The 12,250-nt window shown below is 40.1% G+C and overlaps 1 protein-coding gene across 1 annotated transcript in view; it reads left to right on the top strand.

Moving 5' to 3' along the window:
• Positions 1-364: 364 nt before the first annotated feature.
• The window catches only part of KIF16B (kinesin family member 16B), a 244,576-nt gene continuing 232,690 nt past the window's right edge, over positions 365-12,250 (top strand). Inside the window, exons 1-4 of the mRNA XM_012640496.1 lie at positions 365-474; positions 6,275-6,391; positions 8,435-8,532; positions 9,513-9,622. Of these exons, the coding sequence (XP_012495950.1) occupies positions 472-474; positions 6,275-6,391; positions 8,435-8,532; positions 9,513-9,622 (328 nt within the window). The 5' untranslated portion in view covers positions 365-471. The remainder of the gene's footprint in view (positions 475-6,274; positions 6,392-8,434; positions 8,533-9,512; positions 9,623-12,250) is intronic.

The following is a 12,250-nucleotide window of genomic DNA, read 5'->3' as shown; positions in this document are numbered from 1 at the left end:
AATCATTGAACCCAGAAAAACATAGACTCTGGCTGGAGTGTTGTGCTCTTAGAAGTTAGTAGTGATAAACAAGGCCAGAATAGTGTTCCTGGGTCACAGAGAACTTGGATTGCTGGGAGGAGTTTAGGTTGTATTTAAGTTTTATTCATTTAGTTTTTTATAGAAGCCAGGAGGAATTAAATGCTTTTTAGCCAGGGTGTAAACATGGAAAGTTGTGATCATTTAATATTTTTTAGGAAGAGAGTTTTTTTTTTTTTTTTTTTTTTTGCTATTTGGGTCACTTGTCAAATGGCAATGCTCTTTACATTATTGTTATTATTCTATTTATATTATTTTGTTATCATAATCATCTCTTTCTAGATACCAGAAGGAGGGACTGGGGACTCAGGAAGAGAACGGACCAAGACCTTCACCTATGACTTTTCTTTTTATTCTGCTGATACAAAAAGTCCAGATTATGTTTCACAAGAAATGGTATGATATTTTCAAAATATTCTAATTTATTTTCATGTTGAGAAAAACATGCCCACCCTCAAATACTTTAAAACATCCTGCTAATTTTTTCTGAAAATAATTTATATAAAATTAGCCTTTGCTAACTTAGCCTTTCAGATTGTTATATAGGACCATTTATTTAAGCGTGAGAAGAATTCAGTTCTCTAAAGGTTGATTTTTTTTTCACCTTTGAACATGATCATCATGACTTTTAATTTATGTCACATCTTGGACATGGCTCCTGTTTTGAAGAGCTCTGTAAACAACACCTTTTGGGGGGAGATTTGTATGCTGCTAAACCTGGTAAATAAGCCACTTAACCTTGCATCCTACCGCAGCGTGGAGCTTTAGGAGGTGGACTTCAAACCCAAGTTATGTTTCCCCTGCTGGAGTGGGTCATTATAGGTTCTCGAAAGGATTCTAGAAAGAAAGAATGCTTCATCCAGAATCTTTCTAGAACCTAGAATGATACTGGAATTTGTCCAAGAAACCTGCCTTGTAGGCTTTTAAGGGCTGAAATGAAGATGTGAAGTGGACAGATAAGAACAGACACAAAGGTGTCCCCAGGAGACCATTGAGACATTGATGTTGACACTTGACATGAGCAAAAGGACAAGTATATTTCCCTGGGTGGGGAAAAGCTGTGTGTTTGAGCAGAGTGGGGTTATAGGGAAAACTAGGGTGGGTGGAAAAGTGCAGGCTTCATCGCTGGGCCTCTTCTTGGCTTGTCAACATCTTCTTTAGATACATTGCTTCAGGTCTCCATGTGTTAAAATAGGGATACGATTTCCTGTCCTGCCTGCCCTGGGGTGTAATCCATGCAGTGGCATCGTGAAAAGTAGAGCCTAAAAAAAGTACTAGTTCCTTGCAGCTTGAAGTGTGTCCATGCACCAGAATCATTGAATCATTGGCATTGCTGGGGACCTTGTTAGAAATGTGGCCTCTCAGGTCCTATTCCAGACCTATTGAATCAGATTTGCAAGATTTCCAGTGATTTACACGCACCTTACATTTGAGAAATGTACATGGTTGTGAACTGGTTTATGGAGGAAATTGGCTTTCTGAGGAAATGCACAATAAATGCTGAAGTTAGAGGACTGGGGTGGCTGTATCCAGAAGATTGAGGCAAACATCAGAGAAAAATAGGAACTGGGCATGGTGGTACACACCTACAGTCCCAGCTGCAGGGGAGGCTGAGGCGGGAGGATCACTGGCGCCCAGGAGTTTGAGACCAGCCTGGGCAATATAATGAGACCCCTGTCTCTAAAAAAACAAACAAAAATGACAACAACAAAACATAGGGAGAAATAGAAAGGGATGGCAGTGATGGGAATGGGAGCCACACAGAGAGGAGGTGTGTCTGGGGTGAAAGGGGGCGGGGAGAGCAAAGATGAACTGGTGCTGTTTGAGTTTGTACTGGTGTCAGAAACTCTGCTTAGTGTTCATTTCCTTTAATCCTCACAAGAACCAAATGTGATAAATTTTAACTACATTTTTCTTTGTCGAAGAGACTTAGTAAGGGTAAGGAACGTGCTCAAGTTCATAAACCTAATCAGCTTTTAATAGTAGCAGAGTTGAGACCTGAGGCTGTTGTACAGGGCAGTGAAGATGCCACTGGAAAGTCTTAAGGCTGTGGGAGAAAGGGGTGATGTGTTCTCGATGACAGATGGATAGGGCGGCCCTACTGAAGGAATAAATGAAAGAGTGAATGAAGATGACTTTGGTGTCGAGGGGACTGGGTTAGTCAACGTTGGTAACTAGAATTCTGGAGAGGAATAGAATGCTGTAGATATTGGAATCTAGATTTTGGCTTTAATTTGGGAATGAGAAGGAAGTGGCAGGTAGGAGGGAATTTTGTTAAGGGTAAAACCAGTTCATTGTAGTGATCTCCAGAATGGCTTCAACAGAGGATGAATAAAGAACCTTGCAGGACTTCACTTGTAATTTATCTAATGAGCTGCTGGATTTCCCATCCCTATTTAACCTGAATTTGAGGTCTTCTGGGGACAGAGGGCCGGGCAGAGGGAAAGCCCAGGGTTGGAGAAATGGAGTGTTGTCTCACAGCAGGGCCCGGCACACTGGAGATGCTCAGTAAATGTTTGCCGACCAAATGAACTTGTTTACAGATGGTGCTTAATTTATGGGAGCAGATGACATTTCCTGGGTTCTACAAGCACCAAGATCAGGGAAGAAATAACAAGTTTAGCTCTTTGGAAGTTAAAAAATAGATGTTCAGAGTTTAAAAATAGTTTTACATTGTGAAAAGCTTTCGGCCAATAAGGATAACTTTAATGCTTCAGTTGTGTGTGCAGCATCTCTGCTCAGATGCTTTGGGGGCTTTAACTCTATATGAATAACCTGAGATTGTTCCATTAAATTACAAAACTAGAAGAGCCTTGAGATATGTTAGTAAGCCCTACTGTCTAGTAGAACCACGTGAAAGACTCTCTTAAAGAGAGAGCTTTCCTCACCCCTAATTTTACTACCTGTTGTTACTAAGAAGGGCTTCAATTTTGAATGTTGACAAAAGTTTTCATGCTGCTGTTTCAGGCACAGGAAGTGAGCTGACAGGTAGTATTCCTGCTGTAAATGGGAAGATGTAAGGGTAGCGTGATGCTGGCCCCTTTGTTTTTTTAAAATCATTTGTAAAGGCATATTGAGAAAATATATTGTGCTTATCACTGTAGTTCAAGTCCAGTTTCCCTTAATGCTAAATAAATACCAGGTAAGATGACCATTAATGTTTCTTCCTTCCAAGTTAATTTTAGAATTATTAATAGAAAATAAATCGATGAGCAATTTAAATCCACAGTCATGTAAATTAAAGATCATTAAATAAGGTCTAATTTTCTTAACAGTTGTTAGAAACTCCAGAGGGAGGCTTTGATCTCACACAACCTGTTCCCTGATTCAGCCCTGGAGAAACTTGAAACCTAACATCTCCCAGTGGTCGAGCTAGATGGGAGAGTCTTTGTTTTAACAGTGCCCTCTTGTGGGCAGTTTCCCCTCAAGTGACTGCCTTGGATTCCTCTGAAAATCAGCTTTAATGTCTGTGCTCTGACAAGCAGGAGGTAGATTTCGGGTAATCAGGCCAGGTCCAAGATCTCAGCTGAGTTTTGGTGCTAGTGACGAAGAGTGGGTTGTCAGCCTCATGAAGCAGATCTTCCCTTCCCACGTTGGTGTGGGAGCTTTGAGGGGGCAGCCTGATTTGCTCTCCAAGACCCCTGGAAATGTGCGCAGTCTCTGCTGCTGCTTTGGGTCCCAGCCCTGACTTCCCTGGGTGGGTTACTTGAAGCAGGCTTGGGTCTGTGTCCCTCCAGACCTGCATCTTCTGACCTGTTTGCAGTCATGCCCACCAGCCCCAGCCCCCGCGCCCCCCCGAGCCCCTTGAATCTGTCAGAAAAACCTCCTGGGTCAGCTTTCTGGGCAATAAAGTGATAGTAAAATGGTAGGTATAGATTTTAACCCTAGGGAGGAATTTTATTCTGAAAACCTTTGTGTTTGGCTTAAATACGATATTTTCCATGACTTTGTGTTAGCCCCAGACCAAACGATGAGAAAAGATCCTCCTTTTTTCCTTTGAGAAGTTTATGGAAGGGTTTTTTTCCTCTCCAGTGAATTCATAAAAATGATATTTGCCTTTTATATTTTGTTTAATCGAAGAGAATCGGAGAAATATTTAGAGTTTTTACTCACGTTCACATATACAGTGCTGAAAATGGACCTTGGCCTGGTGGTCTGGGTTCCTGAGTGTTTGGGATTCCTGGCTTCTGCTTGACAGACGTTTGGGGAGGGGCCTGTCCAGGTGGGACTGGGGCCGAGCCGTTGATTTAGAGGGTGTGGGAAGAGGACATACAGCGATGGGAAAGGCCTGGGTGCCATCCCAGCTCTGCCTCTCACTGGCGTGTGCCCAGTTACCTGACCTCTCCGTTCAGCTTCCTCATCTGAAAAGTGGATCTAGCAACACTGCTCACACTGTAGCGTTTCTATGAGGATTAGTACACGGACACGTGAAAGGTGTAGAAAGCGCCCAGTACGTGTGAGCTACCATCATAGTTGAGAATTGAGTAGGTCATCAGAATCTGAGACTAAGAAACTGTCAGCTCCTAAAGCTGAAGTGGTTAAAAACTAACTCAGAATGAATGAGACTAGCTGTTTATAGAAGTGACTCAGTTGAAATGGTAGTTTCTAAACCTCTTACTGATGGAACTGAGGAAACAGAGTCCAAGCAAGATTGTGGGAGGATGGTGCCTGAAGAAAGCTGAAGCCCAGTTGGTTGTATTTTTATCATGTCCTTGGATGACAGGCCGTGTCGTCAGCAGGGATGGTTTACGTGGAGCTAAGCTGGAGAAGGCCAGGTTCATCGGCCCTGCCAGGAGAGTGGGTGTTCAGGCCGGGGGCCCAGATGCCTGCAGGGGGGTTGTCTCCACGCGTCCCCTTTGCTGCAGGCCTGTGTGCACATCCTGGCAGTAAACTGGCTGCCCACGCCGAGTCCCTGGCATTGCCCGTGCTGGCTGGCAGATGAGGGCACTCTAGGCCACTTCTCAAATTTTGCTGTACTTTGAAATCACCTGGGGAGTTTAGAACAGTACTGATTGCTGGGTTCACACCCCTTAGATTCATTTTAATTGTGCTGGGTTACCAGTCCGGCCACTGGACTTTTCCAAGCTTCCCGAGTGATTCTCAAGAACAGTGAAGTTTGAGACCTGCTGCTCCCGGTGGCTAGGCAGTAGTTGGAGATGACTTTCTGGTTGATCTGTCTGGGTCGTCTGAGCTTGGCTATTGTGGCGTCACTCACAGCCTGAATGCTCCTGCAGGGCTTGGTGAGGCCCCCACCTTGGACTGTGGTGACTCCATCAAGGAGCCCTTCACCTTTTCATGGCTCTGGCTGAGAACCTGACCAAGCTCTTCCCTCTGTTTGACATGTCTTCAGCTGCTGATGTGCCTACCTTGTAAAGCAGGGAGATGTTTTATGTGCCCTTAATGTGCTGGGCTGAGGGCAGGAGGAGACAGGAAGGCTTTGGCTCTTCCCTTCCCAGCTGGGTAGCACTAGGATGACCTCACATCTTGATTTGCCTCATTATAGTTGTCCAGGGGAAGGATTTGTACCAGTCACTCCCCAAATTGCAATTATGTGGTACATCGGACATGGACTCAGGCCATTGTAGATGTGACCCACAGCCCCACACAGCTTGTCTCCCCCCCTTCTCCATCCTGGGCAAATATCCAAATAGGAAAAAGCATCTGGGCCCTGACGTGGGGGAGCCCAGCCATCATTCAGCTCCATGAAAACCTGCAGAGTTTATTTTGATGAATAGCTGGACCCTTAAAATGATGGCACTGATTTGGCATGGGCTGGGCAGTAATGTCTGGCTGCTGTGACCTTCAGGTTTTGCATATTTAGTTTCTGGAAGCTTTGATAGAATGAATAGCTTTATAAATTTATATAATTCTGAATAGTAAATCATCATGCTTTAAAATCATCTTTGCTTCTAGACATGATTGTCCCCTTTGCCTTGTTTACATTTTTATATTTCAGGACTTTTTTTGTAAAGTAGGAAAGAGGATGGGGTTGCGCTTTGCTTGCTTCAAAAGTTTATTTTTGATTAAAAACTGGGGTACATACATATTCTGTTTTTAACGGTTCGGCAGTGATTTATTTATTGGTGTAATCCTTAAGAGATGAAAGTCGCATTCAAGAATATTGTCAACACTGAAGGGGCTTTTATTAAAATCCATAGTAATTGTATCTTTTGTGTGTTTTTTTTTTGGCTTTCAGGTTTTCAAAACCCTTGGCACAGATGTCGTGAAATCTGCATTTGAAGGTTACAATGCTTGTGTCTTTGCATATGGGCAAACTGGATCTGGAAAATCCTACACGATGATGGGAAATTCTGTACGTTGTTTATACCATGTGGGGAGGAAAGTTCTCATTATCTTTCTCTCAACTGATAGAATTATCTCTTTTATCTATTTGGTCTGTACTAAATAGTCTGTACTTTCCGTGTTCTGATCATTCTTTAGTAATGAGATAAAACTCAGTAATAAGTTTGACTAAATTTCCTTTGAGAGATTTTAAATTAGAAATAGTTTTAAGTTTATAAGCATGAATAATGGATGCAAGTCCCAGTTCATTTTCTGTTTTTAAAGGCCTTATAATCTTATCGAAAAAGTATGCCGGGCCCATAAGTAATTTATTCTTCCTTTCTGCCAACACAACAGTTTGAATAAAATTACTGAAATCTGTTCTTTTTAAAATTATTCAAAACATTTTTGCACCAAGAAAAATGTAAAAAAAAAAGAAAAACAAAATCTAACTCTTTGTTGGAAGGGTACTACATGAATCCTGCAAATATAAATATAAAAAAAGTTAGTTATATAGTTTAGTATGTTCTGAGAAATGTGTCTAGGTGGAAAAAAAATAAAAAAATAAACATAGTATGTACAGTTTAGTAGTTAAGCTATGTAAATTAACAGGCATTAATGTTATGCTTGCCCCAAAATATAGAGGATTAAAAACTAGACATTATCGGAGGAACTTTTTATCTCATTCCATGTTTTTTCCAGATTTAGATTATGCTCATGTGTTTTATTTTTCTTGTGTCATACTGAATGCTGTGTCCAGTGCCTGCCAAACCTGCGGCATGGTCTAGATGTAGAGATACTAGCAGAGGACTGAGGGCTTCCTGCCAGCGGGCACAGCTGTGTCTTCTATGCTCAAAGTTTTGAGGTTCATGGAGTAGTGTCTTAGAGAACAGGTCTTTCCAGATGGAATTATTTCAGTGCATGTAACTTCACTTCTTAAGCCCAGGTTTTTCCTTTATGTGAGAAGTAGATAAATGTTGGCCTGTGAGTCCGCAATGCTGAAAGTAGGGAAGGACAAACAGACAATTTTAGGAGTTTCGTATTTCCTTTTCTCATTACTTCTCTCTTCCTCCTTTCCCACATGGCTTTGTGGGCGGGGCAGGGGGAACCCAAAAACCTCTAAAAGTGAAATTTGCATGTTGATTTCCTCGTAGTTATTTACTGTAAGTTAAATATGAAGCACCCATAAATTACAAGTGTTTTTCTCTGACATTGTAGTCGAGTACTGCCTGGGTATTCTTTTTATTTATTTATTTTAAAGTGGGAACCAAAAATATGGTGAAAGTCTAATTTTTCCTTGGTAGAATTGGTGCTGATTTAATGATACAAAGGAAAAAAATCTCTTAACGCAGCAACATTTATTTTGTGGACGGGGGTTGGGTGAAGGTAGGGAGGAGCTTGCAAATAAAACACTAAATCTCTGAAGTTTGGTTTCCTGACAAGAACAGTTTTGCCTGATCTTCAGTATCATTCTGGGGTTCATCAGTTTGTAAGTGTTGATTTAAACGTGAATATTATAGAATATTATACCCACATTGCAGAAGTAATATGGTATATTAAAATCTTCCTATCTAGGAAGGCCAGTGTAGGGATTACTATTCATATACTAAAGGAGGGACATAGTATGTGTGTTAATGTGGTCCTGTCACCTAAGTTTTCAGACAGTTATTAATTGCTTTGAGGACTTACTAAGGTTTTCTTGCTATTTCTTTTCTGCCTGGTGTGTTTCACCTTCTTTGGTCATTTCACCAGATATTTTTTTTAACACTTATTCTATAGCTGTAGACTGTCTCGTTTGAAAGTTAGAGAATGAGTCTCCTTATGTTTGCAAACCATTATTTAACTGATTAACAACTGATAACCATGTCTTACCAAAGTCCCAGCTTATAGAAATCAAGAAGGCCCAATCCCCTTATTTCAGAGAGTCGGAAACAGTCCTGGAGCAGATAATGGGTGTGTCCAGGGCTTGCACGCAGGCCCCTTGAGTGTGAGTCTGATCCAGCAAATGGGAAATTCAGTCATCAGTTGCTTTTATTTCAAGTGACAGCTGTGACATTCTTCCTTCCCATTGCAGGGCGATTCTGGCTTAATACCTCGGATCTGTGAAGGGCTCTTCAGTCGGATCAATGAAACCACCAGATGGGATGAAGCATCTTTCCGAACTGAAGTCAGGTAGGGCTGGTGGCCTGAGTTACTGAGTGTGAGCGTGGTTGGAGTCAAGGTTGCTTGGCTGGCTTTTAGGTACTAGGAATGGATAAGGCCTTAAGATTCCTAAAGAAAGAGTCTGCCCCTTCTTCTCCTGTACTTATGGTAGTTGGAAGTAAAGCTTAAAACACTGAGTTTAATGATATTCAATGAAAGTTTTCAATGACTTTCATGGGTACAATTTGGATAAGGATTTGGGAGGCTGGTAGAAGTAACACAATTTGGTTGGAAAGTAATGCAGGATGTTTATCTCAAATGGAGTGAGCTTTTGACTTTTAAGTGTATACCCGATTACTTTCCTCATTCTTTAGCTTAGTAAGGTTTGTAGTATTCTTTATTTTGGTAGGATCACTATAAATCTAACCTATAAATAAATCTGAGTGCTTGAAGTTCTTTTTCTTCCTTCAAATGAAACCTATGTGTGGGGCCAGTCTCTTTAATAGTTTTGAGGGCAGAAGTGGCAATTTAGGGTTCTCCCAGCTGCTTGACTGCTGTGTGGCCTCGGATAAATTATTTAAATCACCCTAAAGCTCCCTTGCCTAACCAAAAAATGGGAATAGTAGTGGTACCTACCTTTGGGTTATTGCAGGGATTCAATGAAATAATCCACGTCATAGCTTAGCATAGTACAGTAGGTCCTCACTTCCTGTCGTCTTATCAATAGGTTCTTGGAAACTGCTACTTTAACTGAAATGACATATAATGAAACCAATTTTTTTCTCATCGTTATAATGAAACAGCGTTGAAGGAAACCTTATTCGAGGACCTGCTATGCTTCATTTCTCTTAGAATCCCCCTTTCCAAGAACCTATCACTGATGTTAAGTGAGGACTTACTGTACCTGATACATAGTTACCACCCATAAACATATGTTGCTGCTCTGTGGTGTTATTGTTATTAATGCCTGAAATCATTTTTCTGAATTGAATTTTATTTAAAATTTTTAGCTACTTAGAAATTTATAATGAACATGTGAGAGATCTACTTAGGCGGAAGTCATCCAAAACCTTCAATTTAAGAGTCCGTGAGCATCCCAAAGAAGGACCTTATGTCGAGGGTAAGAGTGAATATTTTACAGTCCTATTCTTCTTGGGAATTTGTGTAAAATTAACACTTTCAAAGAAAAAAGTAGCATGATGGTGAGATTTTAAAAATCTGTTTAATTTTGGAATTTTATTATAGTAAAAAATGTCATGAGCTTTCACTACCCAGTGGTCATTTAGTGAATTCATACTTCACTGGGCACTCACTACTTTTATGAGGCTTGCCAATAGATTTCTTCTGGCTTTAAGAAATCTCTGGAAATTTGTTTCCTAATGTTCTCAAGCCAGGTAAGCAAGCCTATCACTTGTCTCTTTAAACAGCATTACATTTGAGCAGTATATCTTTACTGATCCTAATGATAACATATGACAATAAAGATAGTCTAAGATCTCTTACCTGTTAAAAGGAGCATTTACAGGATTTCCTATGTGTATTGTGATACACTGGTTTTGGCATAGTCACTTTTGGGAATGCCACAAATAATGATGGGTAAAGGACCGGCCCTTGCTAATTATTTTAAAGCATAGACTGGATTTAAGGCTATTGCTGTAATGTAGCTAATCTCACTCTGTATAAGGTTACTTAGTAATGGCTGAATGGCTGGCCTGCACAAATCACACACACAGATGTGCTTTCATGTCCTTCATGTGTGTCTCTTTGGAGGCAAAGACTGAGAACTGGTCATGGGTTTAAAACTGTTCCTGGTTGTGGTTGTCTTTTTTACGTAGAGCTATCAGGTATGCCAATAGGACCCTATCTGTTGTTTATTAAATTTCAATTTGAACTTTTGCCTTCTGTACGCAAAGCAGGGTATGCCATTATGTAGTTGTTTTGTGGAATAGCTATTACTGTTGATACACTGTTAGGGCGATGGGTACACTAAAAGCCCAGACTTTACCACCATACAATATATACTTGTAACAGAATTCTACTCATACTCCTTAAATCTTTTAAAATAAAAAAATAATAAATCACTATGTATCCCATGAATATGTGTAATTATTATTTGTCAATTAAAAAAATTTTTTAAAATATTTAAAAAATAGGTTAGACTAACCTTTGTCTTTATGTTTTCCCTTTGATTGTCTTATCAGATATTAAGACATATAAAGCTGGTATATGAAGTGACAGAAAAACAGGGTAAACATCCAGATTCTGACCTCTGACCTAGACTTAGTTTCTAATAAATGTGCTATTCAAACATTGGCAGAATTATTGGGAGGATTATTAGGCCATCTGGGAGGAAAAAAAACTAAATTGATATGATAGCTCAATTTGTACTCTAGGATAAATGGTAAATGGATCAAAGATTTAAGAGTAAAATATAAATAATTAAATGACTACAAGAAACCACGGGTTAATTTTTTCCAGAAACTCGGAGGAGGAAAGGCTTTTTAACACTTGACTTAAAATACAGAAACCAGGCCCGGGCGCGGTGGCTCACGCCTGTAATCCTAGCTCTCTGGGAGGCCGAGGCGGGCGGATTGTTTGAGCTCAGGAGTTCGAAACCAGCCTGACCAAGAGCGAGACCCCATCTCTACTAAAATTAGAAAGAAATTAATTGGACAACTAAAAATATATACAAAAAATTAGCTGGGCATGGTGGCGCATGCCTGTAGTCCCAGCTACCGGGAGGCTGAGGCAGGAGGATCACTTGAGCCCAGGAGTTTGAGGTTGCTGTGACCTAGGCTGACGCCACAGCACTCACTCTAGCCTGGGCAAAAGAGTGAGACTCTGTCTCAAAAAAAAAAAAAAAAAATTCAGAAACCACAAAATAAAAGATGTGAAATTTGAAATGGTAAAAAATATAAATAAGTAAAACTTTATGCTTGGTAGTCATACTGCAAGCAAAGTAAAAAAGCATAATTACAAAATAGGGAAAATATTTTTAGTACAAGTTCAGACAAAGGATGAATTTCCCTAATATATAAAGAACACCTATAAATCAGTAAATACAGATCCAACATACAAGTAGAAAAATGGACAAAGGATGTGTCTAGACTGTACTCAGAAATAGAAATACAGGTGATTTTTAAGTGGAGGAGGGAATGCTCAGCCTCACTCATAATAAGAGAAAAACAAAATAAAAATACTTTGAAATAACATTTGCCACCCATCTTTGGTAGATGTAAATAAGCCTTATAGGGCAGTAGTGGGGAGGGTGCTGGGTGACAGGCTCTCTTACACGTTGCTACTGCTGAGTGTAAATTGCCCTCTGTGCAGGACAATCTTAGAATGGCCATCAAAATTTGAAATGACCACTGGCCTAGCAATTCCACCTCTAAGAATTTATTTTGTAGAAACATTTGCTTGCATTTGAAAAGACCTATGTACAAGATTGTTTGTAGCAGCATTACTTGTAATTGGAAGCAAAACGTAAGCAACCTCTGTAGTCTCAAGAGGAGACTGGTTAAATTGGTTATGGTACAAACATACAATTGAATGCTCTGCTGCCTTAAAAATGAATGAGGAATGACCTTAATTGTCAGAGAATGTTCTTCATTATATTATTTCACTTAAAAATCAGGGTACAAAATAATGTTTATGGTTTGCTACTATTTGTATGGAAGGGGGAAAAAGATGGTTATATATAAATGTCATTGTCTGTATATGTATGGGTCTTTCTAGAAGGTTATGTAAC

Source organism: Propithecus coquereli, unplaced genomic scaffold (assembly GCF_000956105.1).
Source record: "Propithecus coquereli isolate 6110/MARCELLA unplaced genomic scaffold, Pcoq_1.0 Scaffold153, whole genome shotgun sequence".
Lineage (NCBI taxonomy): Eukaryota > Metazoa > Chordata > Mammalia > Primates > Indriidae > Propithecus > Propithecus coquereli.
Note: the sequence above shows the minus strand (reverse complement) of the source record. Positions and strands in the feature narration are given on the sequence as shown.